Consider the following 27055-nt stretch of genomic DNA (forward strand, 5'->3'; position numbering starts at 1 on the left):
ATGATCCTGTCCTTTCCAGAGTCCTTAACTGGTGCCTTCCTGCAGCAGAATCCTCAACCGGGCTCTCTGATCTCTTTATAAGGTACAGGAAGGCCTGGGTGAGCAAAAGGCAAACAAAAGCACTAGGGATCGCAGAATAAAAGTTGGTTTTCTGATAAAAGGAACTGCACTATAGAAACCAAAACATTATTTGTGGTCATATTACTTAATAATGACATGTACTAAAAACACTGCTTTCCAAAGTTCTGGTTTTGTTTAGTTTACATATCACAGTGTTTGTCTTTCCAGCCATCTGACAGTCATATTTTCTTCACTAAGTTAAGGAAAAATCCTATTTTCCAGTTGTGGACAGACAATTCTGCAGACTGGGGGAGGGGAGACAAGAACATGAGTATGAGGAAGGGAGGTGGGTTCTCAAAGAGTAAGAAGATCCCTCCTCCCAACTCCCACTGTCCTCTTTATGTTCTTCTTTCTTTTTCTTTTTTAAAAATCCTCACCTGAGGATTTTTTTATTTTTTTTTTAGAGAGAGAGTGGAAGGGAGGAGAAGAGAAAGAGAGAAACATCAATGTGAGAGACATATCAATTGGTTGCCTCCTGCATGCGCCCTGACTGGTGCTGGGGGTGGAGCCTGCATCTGAGGTAGGGCCCCTGACCAGATTGAACCCAAGACCCTTGAGTCTTCAGGCCAAACCGGCTAGGGCTCTTTTTTTTTCATAGTATCTGTCACAAGCCCTTATAAATCTACTTCTCAGTTTATTGCCTGTCCCCCTGCTACAAATGTGAGCTCTACAAGGAAAAGCCTTTGTTTTCTTTATTGCTGTCTCCCCACCACATAGGACAATGCTAGGCACATTCTATGTACTCAGTAAATACTTGTTAAAAATAAAAAGGCAGAGAAGCCTCTAACTTGTCTGCTTCTGCGTTAAACCACCTGCCTGTACTGTTTCCGTCATCTGAGCCAGCCCTTATAGAGGAGTTCCAGTCCTGTTTCAACCAATAGGACTGAGACTTTCCCCATGCACAGTTCTGACCAATCAGAGTGGCTCCAGGGTTTCATTTTTCACTGAGGACTACCTTTCCCCAGGTGGAGCGGTGCAGAGCTGCCTAGCTGAAAGGGGGCCTGACCTCAGGGCCTCCTGGCCCCCAAGCAGCCTCACGGCCTTGCTGTAGCACTACTTAGCTGTTTCTCAGTAGTGCTTTTTTTTCTTCTTTTTTTTTTACAGTCATGCTGTATTGCGGTGGAGCTCTATGAAGTTTCCTTCTTCACCGCACCCCAAATTGAGGATTCTTGTTGGCTTTGAATTGGCACCAACTAACTTTGACATAAGGGATCAAAAGTTCCTCATCCCCCACCCTTTTATACTTTCTTTTCCCAAATCACATGTCCAGGATTTTAGCAAAATCTGGTTCACTGACACCAACTATAATGAAAAAAACTGAAATACGGAGTATGTGACATCTGAGACATAAAGGGTCAAAAGGGAGTGGGCAAAGGACAGGTGGAAGCCATCTGGGGTGGAAAGTCAGCTTGGCTTCTTTGAGAATGAAAGTGTGATTAGAGAAAGAGAAAGAGGAACATGAAATTAAAGAAGAGAGAAGTAGGCAAGTGTAGGATCTAGCCCAGAGATTGGTTATGGAAAGGAGTTTGGATTTTTTTTTTAATTTTTAAATTGATTTTAGAGAGGAAGGAAGAGGGAGAGATAGAAACATCAATGATGAGAGAGAATCATTGATTGGCTGCCTCCTGCATGCCCCACACAGGGGATCAAGCCTGCAACCCAGGTATGTGCCCTGACCAGGAATCGAACCATGCTGGTTCATAAGTCAAGGCCCAACCACTGAGAGCAACCTAGGCTGGACTGGATTTTATAAGGAATAGGAAGTAAAAACCAAACTGGATTTGGTTTTTAAAGGATGATTTTAACTACAGGGTTGGGTGGGGTGTGGGTGGGCATGGTGGGGTGACTTTAGAGGTGAAGGGTGGAGGGAGCAGACAATAGGGGAGCTGAGATTGCAATAGAGAGGTGATAGAGTAAATGATGCAAAGTGGAATGACAGACACCAGATATAGGACCAGCAGAACTTGCTGGTGAATTATATAGATGGAGAGGTGAGGAGTGCTTAGAACATGCATGTCAAACTCGTGGCCCGAAGGCCACATGCGACCCACAACGAGTATTTTTGCGGCCCAGCCAATATAACGGTATGTAAGAAACGTTTTAATAAAAATTTTGTAACTTAATTTTTACACTATCCTGTTATACATAATTATTAATAACAAACTACAACGTTCGCTAATGACTGATTACTAGAATCATGTTGCATTCATTTCCCTTCCATGCCTTCCGCACAGGCGCACCATTTCTCTCCACTAATACTAGCAGCGAATATTTTAGCAGCCGATTGCCACGTCATTAGTCTTGTACTGACTTGTTTGGTGTGCGCAACAGGAAATATTTCGCTTTCAGAGAACAAGAAAAATAGGTTTATTTGCATTACGCTTATTAATTTGTGCAGTTATTCAGTGTCTGGTGAGTTAATGTTCAAGAAAAAATATTAATTTTTATTAAAATGTTCTATTATTTTATGTTAACGATGACTCATTTATTTCAGCCCTTTGTATTCAGCATGTCTCTATAGAAATAAACCTGCGTTTCTATGAAAATTGAAGCTTTTGGTCTTTTTGCGGCCCACATAAACTTAAACCTTATTTATTTGGCCCGTGTTAGCCTTTGAGTTTGACATGCTTGCTTTACTGAGATGGAGATCAAAGGACCAGCTGGTAGGAGAGAGAGCCAGACAAGAATGAAAGCTCCGTTCTGGACTCTAGTTTTGATAAGACTTTGAGGCAGTAGGCAGTTGAATAATCAGGTGTGAAGTTCAGTAAAGGATTAACCCGAGAAAGCCAGCAAGTAAAGGTACTTAATTTATGGGATTGATGAGCTCATCGAGAAAGAGGTAAACTCACTGAACAAGAAAGGGGCCCAAGGGCCTAGCAGGAAGAATCCTAAAGAATGGAGACTGGAAAGAAGACTAAAAAGGAATGGTGGGGTATAATGAGGTCATAATGATGTATCTTGGATTGGATTAAATGACTGTTCTAAATCTGAGCCTATCGATCCCTAGATTGAGTTGAAATCCGCGGGTGTCCATACACCTCCGCCCAGAACAAGCTGACTCACCCAGGCAGCAGAGGAGGGGCGAGCCCCACTCTGGCCCCGCCCCCGCCGCCCGGGCCCCGCCCCCTCCCAATCCTGCTAGGTTATCCAATCGCTTGTCGAGATCATCGCTTTTCTCAGGCGCTTGTGTCGATCTGGATTCCAATTGGAGACGGGGCCCAACCATGGCGGAGAAGGCTCAGAAGAGGTGGGTCTGCTGTTGGAGAAAAGCCTGCTCTCGGCTCTCTGCAGAGATGGAACCTGTTCTGATCGCCAGTGGTGGGGACTGAGATGGAGTGTTACCCCCGGCACGCGGCCTGAATGCTCCCTAGAGCCCAGGCCTTGCTTCCGCGGAGGGAGGAGGCGACCGAATAGGGATCGGGAGGCCTGGGAAGAGACGCGGAAGCGGGGCCGGGAAGGGTTTGTTCCTCCATCCCTGGACCACCTTGTTGTCTCTCCCCCACGCGCCTGCGCAAAGGGGTCGGGGCGGGGGCGGGGGTCTGGGAGGCGGGGGCCGAGAGGGGAGAGGGGTCGCCTCTTCCCTTCCGCGGCGCTGGGTGCAGCGGGTCACCGACGGCTCGGAGCTGCCTTCCTGGGTGTGTGTTCCCAGACACCCACGTCAGGGCGGCCGCACCCCGCCCCTGCCTCCCTGTCGGGGGCGGTGTGTTGGTGTAAACTGACCCACGGTCACTTGCCCAAAAGGGGCCGCGCGTGGTTGGCGCTGAGACATTGTGCCCTGCGTGGACCAGCTGCTCTGTAAGCGCGGGGGGACAGGAGTGGTGGCTTCGCCGGCAGCCTCACTGCTGGGAGCTGGTGGTGGAGGAGAGGAACAGCTTAGGGGAGACAAATGCCTAGGTGAAACTGTGTCCAAAAGCAGCGGTGTTACGCACCCTCTGCTGACTCTCTTTGAAAAAGAAAGCCCACAAACTTTGTTTCTGGTGCCATAAATTTAAAATGTAGGTGGTTCTACTTAAGCAGGTAACTAATTTTTTTATAAGCTACAGAGGAACAGATCTATGACTGTTATGTGCATTATACAGTAGTGTACGGTGGAGATGATGATATTTCTTATTGACTTTTTAAAATATATTTTAATGATTTTTTTTTTTTTACAGAGAGGAAGGGAGAGTGACAGAGATTTAGAAACATTGATGATAGAGAAACATCGATCAGCTGCCTCCTGCAACACCCCCTACTGGGAATGTGCCCGCAACCAAGGTACATGCCCCTGACCGTAATCGAACCTGGGACCCTTGAGTCTGCAGGCGGAGGCTCTATCCACTGAGCCAAACCGGTCAGGGCTTGTTGATTTATTTTAATAGACCTTGGCTAAGCCTCGTCCCTGCTGCCTGCTGCTCCTCTGCCCCACCACTCAGGGGCAGTGTGTCTACCCGGAGATGTTTGGACCATTTTTTTTTGTGTTTTTTTTTTTTTTTTTTAGTTGATATAATGGTGAATTTAATGACTTCCTGCGGCACACAGAAGTATGCTGATTGTGACACAAACTCTACCTGGGGCGCTTAGGCATAAAACTGAAGACAGAGGGGGACTTGTGAATTGCTCCTGTCTTCACTTGTCCAGGATAAATCAAATGTTAGATAAAGCTCTTGTCATAAAAAAATAGAGGGAGGCTGAGGGAATGGAAAGTTGGAATGGGAAATAAGGTCTAAAACAAGAGGCATTTATATACAAAGCCTTATTTGTTTGACCAAGGCTTAATCAAATACATAGTTTAGCACACAAACCCACTCTAAATGAAAGGCATTAGAGAATTGCCATTTACAAATGGTGATACATTCACGGATCACATCTCTCAAAGGAAAAATATCCAAAATGACAGGTTCTTTCCAGAAAACTTTCAATAGAAAAGAGATGATTGGTGCTAGGATAGTGATGCCCCACCAGAGAACCTACCAAAAAAAGCTACTTGAACTGAGTGGGTTTAGTAAGGTTACAGGACACAGGGTCAATATACAAAATTATTGTATTTTTATAATGTACCAGCAATGAACAACTAGAAATCAAAATTTTAAAAAATCCAAATAGAATTCTAAAGTCAAAATATCTAAAATGGTATTATTTCATAGAAGCTGAGAGTAGATTTAATGCCATGAATAATAGCATTGCCACTAAGAAAAATTCTTTGCATAATGTGAACAAGTTACTTAATGACTGTCAATTTAATGGGAAAGTCATTTGGTACAGTTTATATCAGCACAAGACTCGGCTAGGGCAGCATTTAGCTAGATTCAGCTGTGTCAAACAAAAGATCAGGGCAGAATATCAATATTTGTTTTGAACAGTTTGAACTATAAGTTATATCATTCGCTAAGCAGTTTTATATACAGTTAGAAAATAAATAGGAACATGTATGCATTACACTGATTTTTATATTAATATTACCTTGCTGGTTAAATAATTTGAATATACATTCTTTTCCCCCCTTTTTTTACAAAAGTAGTGGCACAGCCTATAAACTGTCCATTTTCTGGCTTTGCTTTTCTTTTTAATTTTTATTTTATCGTTATTATTATTTTTTTAATCCTCAAGGATATTTTTTCCACTGATTTCCAGAGAGAGGGGAGGGAGGGAGGGGAAACGGGGAGAAAGAGAGAGAGAGAGAAACATTGGCATGAGAGAGACACATTGATTGGTTGCCTCCCGTACACACCCCTACCGGGGCTGGGGAACCTTCAACCAAGGTATGTGCTCTTGACTGGGAATTGAACCCGAGACCATTTGGTCTGCTGGCTGATGCTCTAACCACTGAGAAACCAGCCAGGGCTGGCTTTGCTTTTTTTTACTTCATTTAGTCTGGAGATCATTTTAAATCTTTACGTAAAGAATTATTCTTTTTGCCCTAACCGGTTTGGCTCAGTGGATAGAACGTTGGCCTGCGGACTGAAGGGTCCCAGGTTCGATTCCGGTCAAGGGCATGTACCTTGGTAGCGGGCACATCCCCAGTGGGGGGTGTGCAGGAGGCAGCTGATCAATGTTTCTCTCTCATTGATGTTTCTAACTCTCTATCCCTCTCCCTTCCTCTCTGTAAAAAAAAAAATCAATAAAATATGTTTTTTTTTTAAAAAGAATTGTTCTTTTTTATGATTGAGTGCTAGTCCATAGTATACTATAATTTATTAACCAGCCCCGTACTAATGGATATCTATGTTTCCAGCTTTTTGGTGCTGGTGTTGAAAGAAAAGGATTCAAGCCTCTTTTTCTCTCAAGCATTGTAATTAATACAATAAGGGCTCATATATGATTTTAGCCTAATGTATAATATGCCAGCTGAAAAGTTTATAATATATTAAACCTTACCCTCTTACAATTTACTTTGCATTTACTTATATCCATCAATTTTTTTCTTAGCCTTTTTTCATCACAGTGTAGGATGGCTTCTATAACAATATTTGTAAACCTCACCCATGCTAAACGTTACCTTTTTTCTTCCTTCAGTGTGAAGATTGCTCCTGGAGCAGTTGTGTGTGTAGAAAGTGAAATCAGGGGCGATGTAACTATAGGTAAGAAAGTAGTTTACTAGTGTTGTTTCTCAAGAAGTGATGTGATTTAATTTCAGTGTTTTACAGTAATTAGGTATTTTGTCTTGTTTCGCTGATGTCCTGTTTTTGACAAAACAATCTATTTTCTCCCATAAGTGTTTTATGTGTCTAAAAGAATGTAATGTGATGGAGTCTCTATTTAAACTTCTATCTGATAAACTAACGAAGCAATTTAAGTTATTCACTTTACATCTATTGTGCGCTAGCATAGGGATACAGCAGTGAGTATAGCAGAAAAATATACTGCCCGTTTTGGAGCTTACATTCTACTGGGTGACTGTTAACAGTGTGAACCATGAAGTGTGACAGACTTGGGTGAGCATCCTTGCACTTTACTTGTTGGGTTAACCTGGACATATTACTTAACCTCAGTAGCCTTCATTTTCCCCAGGTGTGTCTCAGCACGGGTTCAGCTGCATGTAGGGGTGGCTTAAACGTGCAGAGGTTTGCCTTCACCGGGTGGCTCAGTTAGTTGAAGTGTTGTCTCATATTACCAAAAGTGTTGCGGGTTCAACTCCCGGTTAGGGCGTATACCTAGGTTTCTCAGGGCGCATGTGGGAGGCAACCAGTCGATGTTTCTCACATCAATGTTTTTCTCTCTCTTTCTAAAAATTAATAACATATCCTCAGGAGAGGATTAAAACAAAAACATCTAGAGGTATAAGCAATTCAGGGCTTGTCAATTGATTGTCCAGGAGTCCCAACCTTGCAGGCCAGAATGTGATGACTTAAAGTACCAAGTGTGACGTTAAGAAAGGGGAGGAGTGGAGACAAAAGAGTGTACCTCTCAGTTGAGTCAGCTCCCTTTAAATTGTCATTCTGAAAGTTCCAAGTAGCCCTTCTTGTGGTCTAATGCCTTGGACTTAGTCTTATGGACACATGTAGCTGCAGGGAAGGCTGGGGAATATAGTCATCCTTTTGCTTCCCTAATAAAATAGGATTCTGTTACAAGGAAAAGGGAAGAATGGGTATCTAGTGGCAATTACCTGTTACTGTCACAGGCAAAATAAGAGTTCCTACCTCCTCCTAGGCCAGTGGTCGGCAAACTCATTAGTCAACAGAGCCAAATATCAACAGTACAACGATTGAAATTTCTTTTGAGAGCCAAATTTTTTAAACTTAAACTTCTTCTAACACCACTTCTTCAAAATAGACTCGCCCAGGCCGTGGTATTTTGTGGAAGAGCCACACTCAAGGGGCCAAAGAGCCACATGTGGCTCGCAAGCCGCAGTTTGCCGACCACGGTCCTAGGCTTTTGAAGGATTAAATAAGAGAATATTTGGGGAAGTGATTGCCTGAAAGCCTAACATATAGTGAGCACTCAATAAAAGTTAGCTAACATAGCGAACTGATAAATCTTGTCAGTGGAGCCTTGCTAGAGGTCAATTCCAACATTTAAAACAAATGAACAATTCAACCTGTGGCAACTTATATGCACATGACTAAGTTCCCCCAGGTTCTTTTACATGTTTTTACTGGATATGGTCCCCAGAGTAGAGGTAACGTGAATTAAGTACGTTTTCAGAGAGAAAATATGCCTTGTTCCCTTATAGTAACAGTATCTTTCTTTAATAGGAAAAAAAACTTATAAATTTTAGTAAGTCTAACCTTTCAACCAATTTAGGCATCATGTCGTATAAAACTAGTAAAGATTGTGCTAGTTGTTAAGGAACATCATTAGGAATTTGCCAGGTTGGATTTATCTTAAATTGACTGAATTTCAAAGTTTAGAAGGTGACCCTGTTTATTTTCAGTGCTATGTTAATTCTTTGTTAACTCTTCAACCACCTGCAAACTCTGTATGAGGAGAAATTATGAGGCCATATGTTTATCAAAACAATCTTCTGCATTATTTCTATTCTGGTATTTTTATGGTTTTCATCATGATTCGAGGAATAACATCTAATATTAGCTCACAAGATATTCTATAATTAGGAGAAAAATAATACTAAAATAATGTAGTTATTTGTATAAACTTTTCCTTTCATTCTACTTGTCCATTTTAAAGAATAAGTATACATTATCTACTATTGTATGATATCTCTACAGGCATACATGCACAGACAAGTATACCTATATATGTTTGTGTGTGTATTTCAGATTTGAAATAACTCCTGTTTTTTTTGCAGAAGCTTCTCTAGAATAGCAGTAAAGGCTTTATCCTATGAAAAGAAAAGGTCGACCACTGGACCACTGCGTAGGATTGGGGCATGAGGGTCTCAGGAGTCAGCACTCCCTCTTCTGTTTCTCCCTCTCTCTTTTACTACTTTGTGCTCCTCTCCTTTCTCTATCCCTATTATCCTCCTACTTCCCCTAAATGTTGAAATTATGTAAGTCAATACAGTAACTAAATCTTTCCATATAATAGTTGACCACTAGCTGATAGGAAATCTGATGGTTAAAACATAAAATGACAGTTCAACACAGATTTTCAGTGATGGATTGTAACATAAGAAGTAATAATTTTTTAAACGATGGGTCTAAGTTAATATTTGTTATGTTTACTTTGACCCTTTTTTAGAACAAGAAAATTTGCTCAAATACTTTATAGAAATATATCTACTTTAAAAAATTAAGGAAAGATTCAGAAGTGATATAGTTACCCATTGTCTTATCTTCCACAATTCTGGTCTCATTTTCATTATATGTGTTTCTTATCTTTAATTGTACATATATAAATATGGAAATTTCCCAGAATTTATATTTAGATAGTCATTTCTATCATTGTTATATTTGGTATAAAATATCTTCATCCTTTGGCTACTATTTTTTAAATAATTTTAAAAATTGACTTTAGAGAGAGAAAATAAGTGGGAGAGGGAAAGAAAGAAAGAGAGAAGCATTGATTTGTTGTTCTACTTATTTACACATTTGTTGGTTGCTTCTTTTTAAAAAAAAATTTGTTTTTAATCCTCACATGAGGATTTTTTAAATTGATTTTTAGAGAGAGAGGAAGAAAGTGAGAGAAAGAGAGGAACATCGATTGGCTGCCTCCCATATGTGCTCGATCTGGGTTCAAATCCACAACCTAGGTATGTGCCCTGACCTGGAATCGAACCCCAACCTTTTGGTGTACAGGAAGCTCCAACCAATTGAGCCACCTGGTCAGGGCCATTGGTTGCTTCCTATATGGCCCTGACCAGAGATCACACCCACAACCTTGACGTATCAGGACAATGCTCTAACCAAGGTAGCTGGCCAGGGCATCCTTTGGCTACTATTAATTCATCTTTTTTATATAATACATCAGATTAGAAAGCTCCTGGGCAATCTATATATATAAAAGCCTAAGTGACCGTCCGACCGGTAGCTGTGATATGCAGTGACCACCAGGGGGCAGACACTCAACACAGGAGCTGCCGAGCTGCCGTGACTTGGCAGCTGCAGTTCTCAGGTGATGCACTGGGAACCTGAGAGGAGGGAGCCCGATTCTGGGGTGCGTCACCCGAGAACTGCCCTCTCGCAATCTTGGACCCCTCCGGGGGTGTTGGAGAGCCAGTTTCCGCCCCATCCCCACAGGCCAGGCCGAGGGACCCCACCGGAGCATGAATCCGTGCACTGGGTCTCTACTATAATTATAGAGTTAAATCAAAACACAGAGTAGAGATAAGTTATCTAACTAAAACTCGATTTCCCTGCTGTGTTTTATTTTTCACTTTATGGCTTTTATTGTTTTTGTTTTGTATTAATTTGCCAGAAGAATTAGTTTATCTTTTTTCTGTTGTGCTGTGGATATGGAGATTTGAGCATTTAATACAGCTGCTTTCTGGGTTAAGTGGCAATGAACTCAAGTGTAGTTTAACTTACAGATTTTTCAGGATGTTATATATAACTTTTTATCCCCTCATTGGTTATATACTCTTACTATAGTATACCATTCTGAAATATTTTGGGGAAAAAATTGTTTTCCTTTGCTGTGTTTCACTGTAGTAGAACCCAGTCTTCTATTTCCCTAGAAAATCAGGTATTTGGTTAAACAAAGAAACTAGTCCGAAGCTTTGAAGTATTTTCCTTAACCAGAAACCCCATGACTCGAGGTGGTTCTGGAGCTGCTTCATTAGAGGCTGCTAAGAACAGACCTTGGGAAAAATAACAGCTCTCTTGTTAATTGTAATGTGGGTAAATACGGTTTCATAACACCAAGCCTGTTTTTAATTAGGCTGCCTTGATTTATGGGCCATGCATTACTTCCTGTAGATTTTATTTTGAATGCTGAAACTATTTCAGAAAAGTACCATTAAGCACAGTCCTGCAGTCCCATAATAGGGTTAAAGGCCATCGTCTCCTGGGTCAGGACCGGGCTTGGCTGAGACATATAGTGTGAAGGCAGAACTTGGCACAGTGTAAAAGCTCTGTGATGGAAGCACTTTGTCCCCCTTTATTCTGTCTTTCTCTTCATTATAGTTTTTAATTTAGATCAAAAGCTTCCCTTTTATTGTGGAAATCTTTTTCCATAAGGCAGAACAGTGGCTTTGACTTGAGAAATTCATGGACTACAAAGCAGTTCTTACAGGTACTTCAACTTACAGGTCAAAGGAATCGTTTTAATTTTCAAAAGAAAGCTTGTGGCTTTTCCAACTATTTATTGACATATGAAAACGAACTCAAAGATTGCTTTCTGTGGCAAGGATAGAGAGGAAAAATGTCCTTAACCATATGAGGAGAATGGAAATTTGATGCAAGGAATGTCTCTCTGGCTATGCTGCATCAAGCCCAGCCAACCATTTAGAAAAATATTTCATCAGCCAGTAGGGCAGCTCCAACTCTAGACACGTTTATCCAAACAAGGAGATAAGCCAAATAGGGCTTCACCACATGTGGTAAGAAAATACACAGACTACTCTGCCAGAAAGAGCCCAAGAAGGTTCTCAACAGCTTTTTTTTTTTTTTTTAACTTTCCATGGTGACATTTTTATTTTTAAAGCATTTTAACCTCAAGACCCTTAAACTTGGTTTGAATTCAGACCCATTCTAGGTAAAAGTGCTTCTTGCATTCAGAAAAGCATGGAGCAAACTGTGTCCACAGTTCAGCATGCTGTCGCTGTCCGGGTGCCAGCCTCCAGCACAAAACCACGCGGAGACAGAGTTGCATTGCACGCATCACTCACCTGAGTCAGAGCGTTCCTTTAAGAAGTTCACCACTCCAACATGTCGTCACTGGTCCGAATGTACTACAGTAATTGATACCATATTTACTATCGATTTATCAGCTGGAATAGAAACGCCCAGGAACCCGGGGTTTGACTGGTGAGAAGCAAACACAGTCTTACGTACTGGACAACAGTAAATCCATGCTTGGGTTTGCAATCCTTCGCTCCAACTGGCCCTCCAAAGTCAATGCAAGAGCTCTGCTCTCTGGGCATGCCACACAGGGCAGACACGGGACAGTTCTGAGCACAGACATTGCAGACTTACCACAGGGGGTGATGACTGCCACCTGGAGTGCTCACTAGTGCATGCCTTTTGGGGGCGGGGGGCGGGGGGGGGGGGCGGGGAGGAGGAGACAGGGCCTGTGCTCCATGCAAATTATGTTGTACGTGGGCAAATTTGGACTTTCTTTCAAAACAGGAGAGACCATTTAAGCTTTCTCCCAAATATGATAATAAGTGCATACAGCCAGTAAAAAATTAAAAGAAGTTCACCAATCTAATATTTTAGCAGTCACATTTACTGAAGTTCATGTATTCTAACCTTTCTAATCTCTGCCCACAAAAGACCTACAAGAGGCTTAGGGGAACGATTCAGTTTTTTGTGGCCCATGGCATTTGCTGTTAACTTCACAACTCAAAGTTGGTAGTTTGACCTTTTATGTTATTTCAGCCCGGAAGCACGGGGACTTGTAGTTTGGCAGTGCTGCCACCAGGTGGAGGTAGTGTCTTAAGCACGGATCTCACCCAAGTTTTTGATAAAGCTCTACTCCCAGGGCAAGGCCCTCAGATTTAAAACCAGCTTTCCAGTTCTGTACTAACTTATTAATAATGATTAAAAATCATAGTAAGAAAACACCTGGCTAAAATAGTTCAGGTATTTTTAAATATCGTGTAAGAAGACATGAGATGGGATTAGTTTAATTTTTAAAAATGTGTGTTTATCTGTCTTGTTTTTTTGTATAATTAGCATGTATTATATCATCTTTGAAAGGGGATAAAGCAAATTCTAAAGAAACGCAGGTCCCAGTGGCACCTTTGTCTTGTTAGTCCATTCTGGGAAATCTTCTTGCAAGTCTGCTTGTTATCAGAAGCTACCACTTGAGGACCAGCTGAATGTCCAGTGCTTCCGGCTACTTATCTCACAGTGGCAAAGGATCTGCTTTTTGTCACAGTCCCGATGATCCCCTCGTCCTGTCCACGATTTTTAGTGCTAGTGTAAAAGATACCTGTATGACTCTTTTTACTATCTTAAAATAAGGGGCAGAAATTTCTCTCCTGGTTAAAAGGAGGCACTGCCCTGATGACCCGAGTAAGGGAGTAGAATAGACCCTTTTCTTCTGTGTCCCTGACCAGGAGTTACTTTGTTGACTATGATAAAGCGATTTGCTAGCTCTCAGTGTCAGATAGGGATGAACCTCTATTTTTTAAGAACTATGGACCAGACCCCATGATCTCCCTTTCAAACATTATTTCCTGTAATTCACACTTCAACCCCATGATGTGGTTATAGATCTCATCTTTTTGTAGATGGGAAAACAGGCTTTTGAGAGATGAAGCACATAGATGAGGCTAGAGTCTAGACTTTCTAGACAAGGGTTGGGGTGCTGGCTGGGGCTTTAATTACAAAGGAAACTCAAAATAGGTTGTGTCCCTTTACCATAGAGCATTTTGAAGTAAAATGTAAATCTAGGATTGTGCAAACTACATGTTTAAATTGGTTCACACAGCTGGAATGTCTTATTTCAAAGAGACCCAGTTTATTTCAACATTGTTTAACACTTCTCCGCCCAGAGTGATAACATCTAAATGCCCATTATGAAGGAATTGGTTAAATAAATTATGGCATATTCATATGATGTGAAATACTATTCAGCCATTAAAAATAATATCTACTTGGGTGTACTTATATGGGAAATGACCATGACTTATTAAGTGAAAAAAGCAAATTATAGAATAAGTACTATTCCTTATTTTTTTTTAAAGTATGTGCTTTAATCCATATTTTTTTCTCCTTCCAGTTGAATTTACTTTTTACCTGTCTAATGAGATATGGTTTATATACAATAGCACTTAAGTCTGGAATGTACCTCAGACTTTTACCTAAGAATAGTTACCTCTAGGGAATGGGATTAGCATGAGAGGATCTTTTCACTATTTGCTTTGTTTGATTTTTTTTTAATGAGCATGTATTCCTTTAATAAATTGGGTGTATTTTCTTTTAATCCTCACTAAGAATATATTTTTTTGTTGTTGATTTTAGAGAGAGAGAAAGTGAGAAAAACATCAATCAAATACCTCCCATACATGCCCCAACTGAGGATCAAACCCATAACCAAATTGTATTTTTTTTAAATTTAATAAATCTTTATTGTTCAGATTATTACAATTGTTTCTCCTTTTTTCCCCCCATATCTCCCCTCCACCCGATTCCCACCCCACCCCCCGCCTTACCTCCCCCCCTGCTGTCCTCATCCATAGGTGTATGATTTTTGTCCAGTCTCTTCCCGTACCCCCCACACAGATACCCGTTTCCCCCTGGGAATTATGAATCCACTCCCATTCTATGCCCCTGTTTCTATTATGTTCACCAGTTTATTCTCTTCCTAAGATTTTTAATTCACTTGACTTTTAGATTCACTTGTTGATATATATGTATTTGTTGTTCATAATTTTTATCTTTACTTTTTTCTTCTTTTTCCTCGTTTTAAAGAATATCTTTCAGCATTTCATATAATACTGGTTTGGTGGTGATGAACTCCTTTAGCTTTTTCTTATCTGTGAAGCTCTTTATCTGCCCTTCAGTTCTGAATGATAACTTTGCTGGGTAGAGTAATCTTGGTTGTAGGTTCTTGCTATTCATCACTTTGAATATTTCTTGCCACTCCCATCTGGCCTGCATAGTTTCTGTTGAGAAATCAGCTGATAATTGTATGGGTGCTCCCTTGTAGGTAACTAACTGTTTTTCTCTTGCTGCTTGTAAGATTCTCTCTTTGTCTTTTGCCCTTGGCATTTTAATTATGATGTGTCTTGGTGTGGTCCTCTTTGGATTCCTTTTGTTTGGGGTTCTGTGTGCTTCCTGGACTTGTAAGTCTATTTCTTTCACCAGGTGGGGGAAGTTTTCTGTCATTATTTCTTCAAATAGGTTTTCAGTGTCTTGCTCTCTCTCTTCTTCTGGCACCCCCATAATTCTGATGTTGGTACGCTTGAAGTTGTCCCAGAGGCTTCTTACACTATCTTCAACTTTCTGAATTCTCTTCTCTTCTTGCTTCTCTGGAGGAGTGTCCTTTGCCTCTTTGTATTCCAAATCTTTGACTTGATTCTTGCGTTCCTCTAGTCTGCTGTTGGGTCTCTGTATAATATTTTTTATTTCAGTCAGTGTATGTTTAATTTCTACTTGGTCCTTTTTCATATCCTCGAGGGTCTCATTAAATTTATCGGCCTTTTCCATTAAATTCTTGAAAAACCTTGTAACCATGGTTTTGAACTCTATGTCCATTCGTTTGTTCTCCTCCATTTCTTTCGTTTGTGATCTGTTTCCTTGTCTCCTCATTTTCGCTGCTTCCCTGAGTTGGTAGGGTAGCTTTGTGTACTAGGTGTCCTATTGGTTCAATGGGTCAGCCTCCCAGTTACCTGAGGTGGACACTCTTGGTGTACCCCTTTGTGGACTGTGTGTACAGCCTTGTTGTAGTTAAGTCTTGATTGTTGTTGGTGTCACTGGGAGGAATTGACCTCCAGGCCAGTTGGCTGTGAGGACCCACTGTGTCTATAATGGAAGAATTGCTGTGCTGGAGACACGTTTATGGGGCAGGACTTATTCCAGTAGGGCTTTGGTGCTCACTAAGTCTGCCTCTTGAATGTGTCCCTTATGAGAGTGGTTGAAATCTGGTGTCGTCTCACACCGACCACTAGATACATTAGTTCTGGATCTCCAGTGGGGTGCAGGTCAGCTACTGTCTGAGGCCCCCCAGCAGGAGCTACAGCAAGAACTACAGTTTTCTCCTCTTTGCTTGGGCTTTGGCAGTTTTGGAGCAGTCTGACTGGAGCTTCAGTTTATTTGGTTAAGCTTCCACAGAACAGGTCATTTATATGCGAAAGCCGCTGTGTGGAGCCTGGGCAGGTTTGTAGAATGTGCGGGGTGGAACCTCAGGGCGTCACTAGGCTAGGGCGTGGCAAACGGCGATGGCTGCCACCAGCCATCTCTGCCTTTCCGCATTTCCAAGTCCCTGCGTCCCACGCACCAGCACAGTAAACAATGATTGCTGGGCGCACCTCTGCAAAAAAGTCACTCTCACTTTCCGACCCGATGGCCGAGAGTCCAGCTTCTCCCCGTAGGCGTCTGGGTCCCCCATGTGTCCCCAGAAACTGGATTTCAGAGTGATCGGGAGCTTGTCTCCCTTCAGGTTGAAAAAAAGCCACACGCCACCAGCCCGATTCGCGCGCCTCCGTACCTTAGCTTTTCAGCATTTGCTCTCCTTTCTCTTTCCTTCTTAGTTGTAAAACCTTCCCTCAGCCAGCTTTCCCGTGGTTCTGGGTGGTAGACGTTTTGTCTTTTAGTTGTAGTTTTGAAATTGTTGTGCGAGGCGGCAGTTTAGTTGTTTACCTTTGCCACCATCTTGGTTCCTCCACTTCATTCTCTTTCAAATTGTGTGTATTTTTTAACAAAACAAAAAAAGACTCAGATGTTCACAATCATGGTCAAGTTGAGAGGCTTCCCAAGGATCTGAGAGATGCCATCTTCTTTCCTGAAGTCTATCCTGAATAGGGAAATTTACTTCAGCAGCTGAAGATTTGGGGAGCCGGGGTTGATACTATTGTAATTACCTAGTTATTAATAACAGGAACGAAGCAAAGGAAAGGCCAGACATTATAGGATTGTTCCCTGCAAACCATTGGGACTGGGCAAAGGGGAGAAAGACACATGCCCAGTAAAGTTGGGGTGACCAGGAAGGTGCTGTGTCAGTCACATCTGGGAACAGAGGTCACTGGCCAGAATGGGCGTGGCCACAGCAAGTGTGTGAAGAGTTGGGATACTTAATTCCCTGAAAAAGGAGTTCACTGCCTTGTGCCCTTGGCTCTCCTGGGACTCGTGTTACTCGGTGCTGGTGGGGCTCTTGCTCCTGCTTTCGCACAGCCATGTGGACCCCACACACAAGGGACTAATGGACTATAACTAGTCTGATGTTGAACTGGACCCCGCTCCACATAGAAAGAAAACTCTGGACACTGGCTGGCTGTGGTTTATTATTATTTTTTAATCCTTACCCAAGGATATTTTTCCGTTAATTTTTAGGGAGAGTGAAAGGGAGGACGGGAGGGCGGAAGAAAGAGAGAGAGGGAAACATCGATGTGAGACACACATCGATTGGCTGCCTCCCACACACACCCGGTCCAGGGCTGGGGATCGAACCGGCAGCCCATTCACATGCCCTTGACCGGGAATTGAACCCATGACCCTTTGGTGCCCAGGCTGACACTCTAACCACTGAATCATACTGGCCAGAGCTGGCTGTGGTTTTAGCTCTACTAAATCCTCAGCTGCACATCTCCCAGGACTGGATTAAGGGAAATGGAACTTTGGAAACCCACAGGTGTAATTCCATGCAAATAAAGCTTTCTACGATATCTCACCCTCCTGTGGGGGCCTCTGGATATGATTATTCCAGTGGAACCCCAAGAATCCCACTCCCACTAGCAACAGGAGGAGACAAGCCACATTCTTCTCCCATAACAGGGTGACAGAAATAGCAAAGCCACTCTCATGTTATAGCTTACCAGACCGTGTGTCCTTTGACTGTGCATCCTGTGGTAACCCCCCCACCCCCACCCCTTTGTCAATCTCCAGCTCCTCGTTGTTTGGGGAAAAATAAGCTGCGCTGAGGTTCCTTCCGAGGCTTTGGGCACCTCATTCATTCTAGTGCACTTGTGAGTGAGTGTGAAGTACTCCCAGTTTTTAAGATGACAAGCTCAAAGGGCAAAAACAAAATGTCCTTTTGTTTCCGAATAACATATAGCACTGAATCTTGCCTGTCACAAGCTGATAATGATTATTGAATAAATTAGCAATTTATACAATTGAATTTCATGGCCAATGTCTCCCTCCCCACTTTCTGTCAACACTCTGCCTCTCTCTTTTACTCCCATAATCCGTTACTTCCTGTCTGCTGGTTTACCAATAAAAATAGCTTTGGAATTGGGGATGGGCAGAGCGGGTGTTGGAGGGCGAGGCTAAAAGGAGGTTGTTTTCTCACCAGTGGTTTCATTATTACCGGCATGGGGGCACTGTGGGTGGATGAGAGCCGGGAGAGCGCGTGTGTTGGCAGTCCAGAGCCTGTGCTTGGGCGGTGCGGTGGGGAAGTGGATGTGTGAGAGCCCTTTCCTGCCGTTTGAGCTGGGAGCCACTGCCTCAGGTCTCCCGGCCTCAGAGTACAGGGCTCCAGTGATCACATTCGGCTCCTTCCACTGTCTCCCCTCAACCTTTCACTGGTTAAAAATCACGTCCTAGACCAGACAACAGAAGCTCTGCTTCCTGCCCACGGGTAAACTTGTAATAGGGATAGTGGCAAAGTAACAAAGCTAAGGTTAGTTTCCGTATTTTCTGACTCCCATCCCGCCCCTATTCCCTCTTAATCATTTAATAGACAGACCGACCCTGTAGTACACTAGCCTAAGAAAGTGTTAGGTGGTTCACCTTTATGAAGGAAAGGAAGGAAGAGAATTAACTTTTATTGCCAACTATGTGTCAGAATACCGGGTCTACAAATATTATCTCATTGAATCCTTACAACAAACTGCAAGACTGGTATTTTCACCACCTCCCTTTTTGCCGCTGAGATAACAGGGGCTTCAAAATAGAGGGCGAGCCAGGGCTGTCTGGCTCCAACGCCTGGGCTGTCTCCACTCACCTTGGTTTGAGATTTGGCACTAACTACTAATGATAACAGCTGCGGAGATAACATTTGCAGAGTGCCTTGTGTGGTGCCTGGCACATACTTTAGAAAATGTTCCTCCCCACAGCCTCCTCCCTTCCCCCCTTAGTCACCTCCTATGCTGTTTGAAGCATAGGCGCCACTGATCATTTCTTCCCACCATTCTTTTAACAGGACCTAGGACAGTGATCCACCCTAAAGCACGAATCATTGCGGAGGCCGGACCCATAGTGATTGGTGAAGGTAACCTAATAGAAGAACAGGCGCTGATCATAAATGCGTGAGTAAGACCCTTGCACATACTCTGAACGAAGTGCCACAGATAGTGTTTTTATTAACTTCAGCTAACTATAGGAACCTTTTATAACTGACTTTTGGAAAGCCCATTGTTTTAGAACTAGAGAAGCATTAAGGATCATTTGCAACACAAGGGATTAGTAAATGAGGAAAGTAAAGACCCGATGAGTGAAGAGACTGGTCCGAAGTGAGGTAGCTCCTTGGTGGGTTGCGGCCGACTAGACGCTCAATTTGATAATCTTCCCCTTACATAGCACTACCTCCTCTATTCCTTAAGCAAACATTTCCCAGGTACCTCCAATGTCCAAGTGCTATGCTGACCCCCCTGAAGAGAGTCTTTTGGTTGGATTTCTTGGTTCTAGCTGAAATGTTATCGTCATATTCTTTGTAGGGGTTTTATTTATATTTGAAAAAGTTGGGGTCCTAGAGGCAATTTTAAAGATTAAAAAAATAATAAAATATTAGAACATGCACATGATCTTAGTGAGCTAGAGTGTAATACCTATGAAAATTTCATAAGCATGTATAAAGTTTTCTAGAAAAATCTCGGCAGGAAATTCAAGCTTATACCTAATATATAGCAATAATGTGTGGAATTTTTAACAAAGACCTTGGGAAAATATTTAACTGATAAAGAGATATTTTTTTGGGGGGGGGTCTTAAAGCTTACTTAGGATTTGGGAGTTTCTTACTATATTAAGCAATTTCTTTTTAAAATACATTTTGGCACCTTTATCATGAGTCAATTAATAACAGCTATATTCTGCAGAAACTCAGCTGTCAGGGATAAATCACCATTTTAAAATGACTTCCTCCTCTTAGAGCACAAATTGTGCGTGTGTGTGTGCACCCTGACCCAAGACCAAACCCAAAACCTTGGCAAATCCAGACGACGATGCTCTAACCAACTGAGCCACCCAGGTGACAGGGCTTAGACCACAAACATTTTATGTTCCAGTATTTCAACTGACTATCTGACAGCATAAAACAATTATTTTATGTGAATATCTGTTTACAAATGAGTATTAATAATGGAAAATGTTCAACTTAGGCATGATTTTGATTCCAATTCAACAAGCTAAAAGTCATAGCCAGTATCTTTCTTACCTTGTCCTGGAGGAGACCCTCTGAGCTTTGAATGTAAAAATAAAAGGAAGTCTATCCTCCTATTTATACCTGTGACTTCTGTACATTTCAGTACTTCTTTTTTAACTCTGAATCAAGTATAAGGAATAAATAATTCACTTGGGTTAAGAAGTTACTTATTTTAAGCTTGATTAGGTAAAATTGAGAAAATGAACCCAAATTCTAAAACTGGAGAATTACATGTTCCATTATTGAGTTGATGATTTGTCTCTTCTTTTTGTAGTCACCCTGATAATATCACCCCTGACACTGAAGATGTGGAACCCAAGCCTATGATCATTGGCACCAATAACGTGTTTGAAGTTGGCTGTTGTATCCTTTACAATAATTTAGGATAAACCATTCCTGGCTGCTTTTTAATTCCTAAGACTTTGTAGAAATTGTCATAGTTTACCTATCAAATATATTTATTATGTATATATTAATTACATTTTTAGGGGTTCACTATCCAGTTCTTTGAGAAGATATGATTGCAGTGTATCAGAAAAATGATTCCCCTTCTTCTACTGAATAACCCAGGAGAGTAAAGGAAGAATGCCATTTTCAGATGTGCTTGCACACAGGTGTACACACACAAACACACCTTTAGCTCAGCATTTTGAAGGCACCATCTTGTTCTTGTAACTTGTTGACAGGTAGCAATGACTAAGTGACGATAGACACAGAAACAGTAAAACTAGCTTCTGTCCTGATTGAAGAACCACGGTTGTGTCCATTTGACTCCTATATAGCTTTAGGGTGACAGACAGTACATCGTCTGATGCAAGGAAATGGTGGATGGGGATGAAAATATTTCATTCTTTGTTTTTCCCCCTGAGTGTCAGCAGTTCTTTCGCTTGATTTCTTTGTATTCAAAAAAGATGGTAAAGATTTTTTATGTTGTCAGCAAAATATTATTTTATAATGGAAAATACTTGGGAGGAAAAAAAGCTAAATGTTTAACAATAGCAAAATATTTACATAAAACATAAAATGGACTATTGTGACCATTAAGCAGTCACTTAAAATTATGTTTTTAACAATTTTAATGGTATGTAATAATGCTCATAAATTTAAAGGGATCAAATAAAGTGAGCTGCAAAAGTTTATACAGCTTGAATTTGTAGTTTGATTCCCAGTTATATAAAGGGAAATATGCATAATTATATAAAGATATATCAAACCATCAACAGTGTTATCATTAAGTTATTGAGTGATAGGTATTTAACTTTTTAAAAACAATTGTGGAAGTATGTTACTCTTAGAATTGGGGCATGAGGTGCTCATTTCTTTAAAAAACATAGAAGTCATTTGTTTATACTTAGAGATATGTATACTGAAAGATTAAAACTTTACTTTCAGTCACCCCTGAGCAAGGACTTTTGGCCAGGCTGAGCTTGCATGGCCCTTCCCACGCCTGTCCTCTGCCCCAGGCAGGAAAAGGTCAGAGTGAATTAGGGGGGAAAAGGAACATATTTAATATTTACTTAACTCTGGCTTACAGATTCCCAAGCCATGAAAATGGGAGATAATAATGTTATTGAATCAAAAGGTAAGCTATGTTGGCAGTTTTATTGTGAAAAGTGATTACCTCCTTTCTCTTTGTGGTATCTGGAATGCAACCTAAGTAACAGGCATACCTCGCTTTAGTGTGCTTTCCAGATAATGGGTTTTCATTAACATCCAGGCAAGACCCTCCACCAACAAAAAGATTACAGCTTGCTGAAGGCTCAGATGATGGTTAGCAATAAAGTATTTTTTAATTAAGGTGTGCACAATTTTTCTTTAGACATAATTCTGTTGCACACTTAGTAGACTACAGTATAGTGTAAACATAACTTTTATATGCACTAGAAAGTAAAAAATTTTGTGTGACTCATTTTATTGCAATATTTGCTTTATTGTGGTAGTCTGGAACCAAACCTGCAATATTTTCAAGGTTTGCCTATACAAACTATGGCAAAGTGGTATGCATGGAAGTGGACTCAAATAGCTGTGAGACTAATTCCATTCTTTGCCTTTAAGGAATCCAATCCAGTAATGCATTTAATACATTAAATTAAAAATTCAGCTGTGTATATTTAAATCAGAACTGAACTTTATGGAAAGTTTGGAAAAAGATTTCTACTAAATAATACACTAATGCCAATGATAATTTAGTGGATTAATGTTATTGTAGAATTTTAAAAAATCAGTTTGTTTAGCCATTTGCTTTATTTTTTAAAAATTTTAAATATTTTTTTATTGATTTCAGAGAGAGAGGGAGAAGGAAAGAGAGACAGAAACATCAGTGATGAGAGAGAATCATTGATTGGCTGCCTCCTGCACGCCCCACACTGGGGACTGAGCCTGAAACCCAGGCATGTGCTGTGACCAGGAATTGAACCGTGATCTCCTGAGCCACTCCAGCCAGGCCATTCCTTTCTTTAATTTCAGGTCTACTACCCTAGCCAATCAGAAACAGATATAAGCTACATATCATAAATGGGGCCAGGCAGGGGTTCACGTAAAGCCACCACCACGACTGGGAAGCAGCTCCAAGAACTTGTCCCACAAAGGTTCAGAAAGACGCTGTACAATGAGACTTCTTTAGAATAATGCTTTATCTTCCTTGGTTCTCATTGGCGTGAAATAAAATGCTTCTCTTTTTAAATAATGAAATTAGACTTTTGTGACTCTACTTAGTGGTTTTATTTTAATTTGGTTGCCAATTATTATTACCATTGTCATTGTCATTTTCTATTTATTATATACTTACTATGTGTCAAACCTGTGCTCAGCCCTATACATTTACTATCCCATTTATTTCTTACAACAAAATGAAAAAAGTTTCCATTTATTGATAAACTTGCTCAGAGAATTTACAGTGACTGTCCAAGGTCACACAGTAAATCAGCAGCAGAACTCGGTTTTGAATACTAGTCTGGTACGTGCCTCTGTGTTACACAAATTCTGAAATGAAGTGTTTTCTTTAATTTTTTTTCTTAAGCCAGTTTGCATTTTTATACCTAAATCATCGTAGAAAATAAGAGTGTTCTAATCAGTGGATGTCTTAATTGTAATTCTTCCTTTGTTTTTCCTGCAGCATACGTAGGCAGAAACGTAATATTGACAAGTGGTTGCATCATTGGGGCTTGTTGCAACCTAAATACATTTGAAGTCATCCCTGAGAATACAGTGATCTATGGTGTAGATTGCCTTCGTCGGGTACAGACTGAGCGACCGCAGGTACTATAACCTCTTTCTAGAGAGTTCTTTCTAGTGGCTAATTTCCCCAAAATACCACATAATTGTTTTAATGGGGCAGCAAGCCCACTATTTAAAAAAGCACATGATTACAACAAAACATCATAGAAACATTCCTAAAACTAGAATTTATCTGCAGTGGAATTATTCACTATTTAATTAATATAAAAAATGTGCACAATATGACAGTGACAAACTGATTATAGGAAAAGAAAATTCAGAGATGTTATTCCTAAATGTATACCCTTATGTATTTTCACTGAAGATTTATCATGAAATCTTAAAATGTATTGATTCCTCCTAAAATATCAATCTTCAAGGGTTAGGAGTGACTTTACCGAATTTATACTGGACAGTCAGCTGGGGTTCATTGATTAGTTTACTAACAGTGGTTGTAAATAAATACAGCTTGTGAATATGCAGGTGTGTTTGGATAATTTCCTGGCTTATGAGAAATTATCCCCTCCTAATAATCAAGAGTAACGAAGAGCACGTATTCGGAGTTTCTTGTTAGAGTAGTAGATGAATAAGAAAGGGCATTTGGAACTTCCTTTTGACAGAAGACATTCTGATCGGAATCTGGCGCCTCATTGGTTAGCACACTCAATATACTTTTTTAGTTACCCAACCTCCTTCCACTCCTCCAAAAGAAAATATTTTTCAAGACATTTATCACTTTGCCTCTGATTCTTAGCCATATTTTATCAGAAATTTAAACTCTAGTGTTTTGGGGTTATTCTATTTCTGTAATGTTTGGCTTTTATTATTACTACTAGAGGCCCAATGTACGAAATTCATGCAAGGGGCTCGACCTTGCAGCTCCAGCTGCCTCGCGGCCCTGCGACCCCCGCCCACTGGTCATTCCGAAGGTTTTTCTGGAAGGTCGTTCTGCCGTCCTGTCTAATTAGCATATTAGCTCTTTATTATATAGGATTATTATTAGAAGCAAGTATTACTTCTGTAGACTAAAAAGGAAATAATCAATCCTGTATTTTTTCACTATCTTTCTACATAACAGCAAAAATGATTAAAGAGGGAGAAATGAAGCTGGGGAAGGGAGATTAGAGTTGGGTAAGAATATCTGATATTTAATACACAATGGTATGCAACACTGTTTTTCAAATTTCAGTTATCACAAAGATCATGTAGAAGTCCTCATTGAAAAATGATTCCCCAGACTCAGTGAATCAGAATGTCTAGGCAAAGGTCCTTAAAAAAATCATATTTTTCACAATTACCCCTAGAGAGGTTTACAACAGGGAAGCTTGGGCAAAGTTAGCATATGAAGAGTGAAGATCAGATGAGTATTGCAGATGTGTGCTAGGTAGGTCTTGTGGAAAGCAGTGTACTCTGGGTATTTTACTTATGTTGTCTTCTGTAACTGGAATTTTTTAACATTTTAGAGGCCAGGGTGAAATCTATAAAAGCAGTGCTGAAAACTGAATCATTTACATATTCTTATATATAAAACTAGAGGCCCAGTACACGAAATTTGTGCGGGGGGGTGGGGGTCCCCTCAGCCCAGCCTGCACCCTCTCCAATCCGGGACCCCTTAGGGGATGTCCGACTGTCTGTTTAGAATTTTTAAAAATCACCACGCAGCCTGCTTGTTCAGTCGTTTGGTCATCCCTAAACCAGCAGTCGGACATCCCTCTCACAATCCTGGACTGCTGGCTCCTAATTGCTCACCTGCCTGCCTGCCTGGTCGCCCCTAACTGCCCCCACTTGCCGGCCTGATCGCCCCTAACTGCTCTCCCCCCCCCCCCCCCGCCAGCCTTGTCGCCCCCCCTGCCAGCCTAGTTGCCCCAACTGCCTCCCCTGCTGGCCTGGTCGCCCCCAACTGCTTGTTCAGTCGTTTGATCATCCCTCACTAACCCCCCTGCCAGCCTGGTCACCCATGCAGCCTGATGTTCAGTCGTTTGGTCGTCCCTCACTAACCTCCCCTGCCAGCCTGGTCATAGGCAGTCATCTTGTGAGGGCGTGAGGGTCAATTTGCATGTTACCTCTTTATTATATAGGATATTTTGGCTTTTCTAATTATCAAGTTTAATATATATGTTCATTGTAAATTTTCTTAAAAATGGGGTAAGCAGTAGTAAGTCAGTGATAATCACCTGTAATTCCAATCTAGTGATCATCATTTCTATATGTACTCTTAACTTTGCTTTCTGTTAGTTCTTAATGATCTTTTCATTTCAGCCCCAGACACTACAGCTGGATTTCCTGATGAAAATCTTGCCAAACTATCACCACTTAAAGAAGACTATGAAAGGAAGCTCAACTCCAGTTAAAAACTAAGAACAAGTTGTGACATCAAGATAATATTTTGTCTTTGACCACTGTCTTTTGAAAGGGCCACAGTGTTTAGCCCTCTTAGCAGGTCACAGCATAATACAGGTTGATTTTATTTTGTAAAACAAACCTAGAAAGGAAAGTGATGGATTTTCATTGTAACTGTTCTTTATATTTTAATTAAAATGTATTATTTTCCTATATCCCTGTTCCTTTTCTGATAGTTTACAGATTTTGTTTCTCTTGTTATATAAAATGTTAGCTACAAATTTTATTTACACAAAAGACTACCCACGATAAGGAAAGACATATTGTTATGTATTTATATTCTGCCACATACTAAACTAAATAAAAAATGTTGATGACAGGACTTTTAGTGAGCATATTTTAATCAATTTTTCTACTTACATTATTTTTCCCAAAAATAACTCTTTTAATTTTTATTATGTACTGGCTGTATTAAAGCTAATGTGTTTGCCTTTTCCTTTGGTGGATTTGTAGCTTTTTAAAATCAGGTGAAATTTTTAGCAACTATTGAATTAATTCATTTTGTTTCCAAGAAAAAATATGTATTTTTTCTTTTTAGTAAAACAAAAACAGTCAGGGAAAGATATCGTATTCAATAGAATACAAAGTCAAAGAGAATGATGTCTGATGAAAATGACAAGTGACCATTAATTGTGTGGTTCTTTTTTGGTTTCTGAGGACTATGAAACTAAAAGAGATTTTGATATATTTATGAAATTATTTTGGCATATTACTAATTATTGAGCTCATTATAATTCTATTTAATTACAAAATGGGCAAAACAATGAAGATTTTGTTGTAATTTCAAGTATTTTTAATAGTTCAAGTACACATTTAATGGAACATACTTTTCAACTTTTGAATCAATAGATATTAACCAATACTATTAAATACTAAGATATTTTCTCTTGAAATTTAATTTTTAAATGTGGATAGTAAAACCTATTTTTGAATTTCTGAAACTGACAGGTACAAATTAGCCTAATGGTTCCAAATTTGAATGAATTGATTTTGCTAAGAATACTTATGACTCAAGTTAGAAAACTGTATGACTATATACAGTGTCTGAAAAAGGAGAACATCAGATAAAACTCTAGTTTTGATAACTGGTATTTATTCATTTTCAGTTCCTGGTGCTCAACTCAGGATTTTGTTGGTCATGAAAATTATGTTAGATTAAAGATCCGAAATTACAAAACTGCCTTTGAAATGCTATGACAATTCTAAAACACTATGTCTGGGCAAGCTCTGATATGCTAATAAGTAACTTCTG

At 40.5% G+C, this 27055-nt stretch overlaps 1 protein-coding gene across 2 annotated transcripts; it reads left to right on the plus strand.

The window, feature by feature from the left end:
• The first annotated feature begins 3309 nt into the window (after nt 1-3309).
• On the plus strand, nt 3310-26518 carry DCTN6 (dynactin subunit 6). 2 transcript variants are annotated; one of them, XM_079779421.1, is made up of 8 exons: nt 3332-3367; nt 4275-4377; nt 6616-6680; nt 18970-19075; nt 20462-20550; nt 21722-21769; nt 23303-23445; nt 25663-26518. In XM_079779421.1, exons 2-8 carry the CDS (start codon nt 4361-4363, stop codon nt 25759-25761), a joined length of 567 nt encoding a protein of 188 aa, XP_079635547.1. In that variant the 5' UTR covers nt 3332-3367; nt 4275-4360; the 3' UTR covers nt 25762-26518. The 2 variants fall into 2 exon arrangements, with proteins under 2 accessions (XP_079635546.1, XP_079635547.1); XM_079779420.1 differs by lacking the exon at nt 4275-4377 and having other exon boundaries at nt 3310-3367; nt 25663-26442.
• The last annotated feature ends 537 nt before the right edge of the window (nt 26519-27055 follow it).

This window comes from Cnephaeus nilssonii (assembly GCF_951640355.1).
Source record: "Cnephaeus nilssonii genome assembly, chromosome: 8".
Classification (NCBI taxonomy): domain Eukaryota; kingdom Metazoa; phylum Chordata; class Mammalia; order Chiroptera; family Vespertilionidae; genus Cnephaeus; species Cnephaeus nilssonii.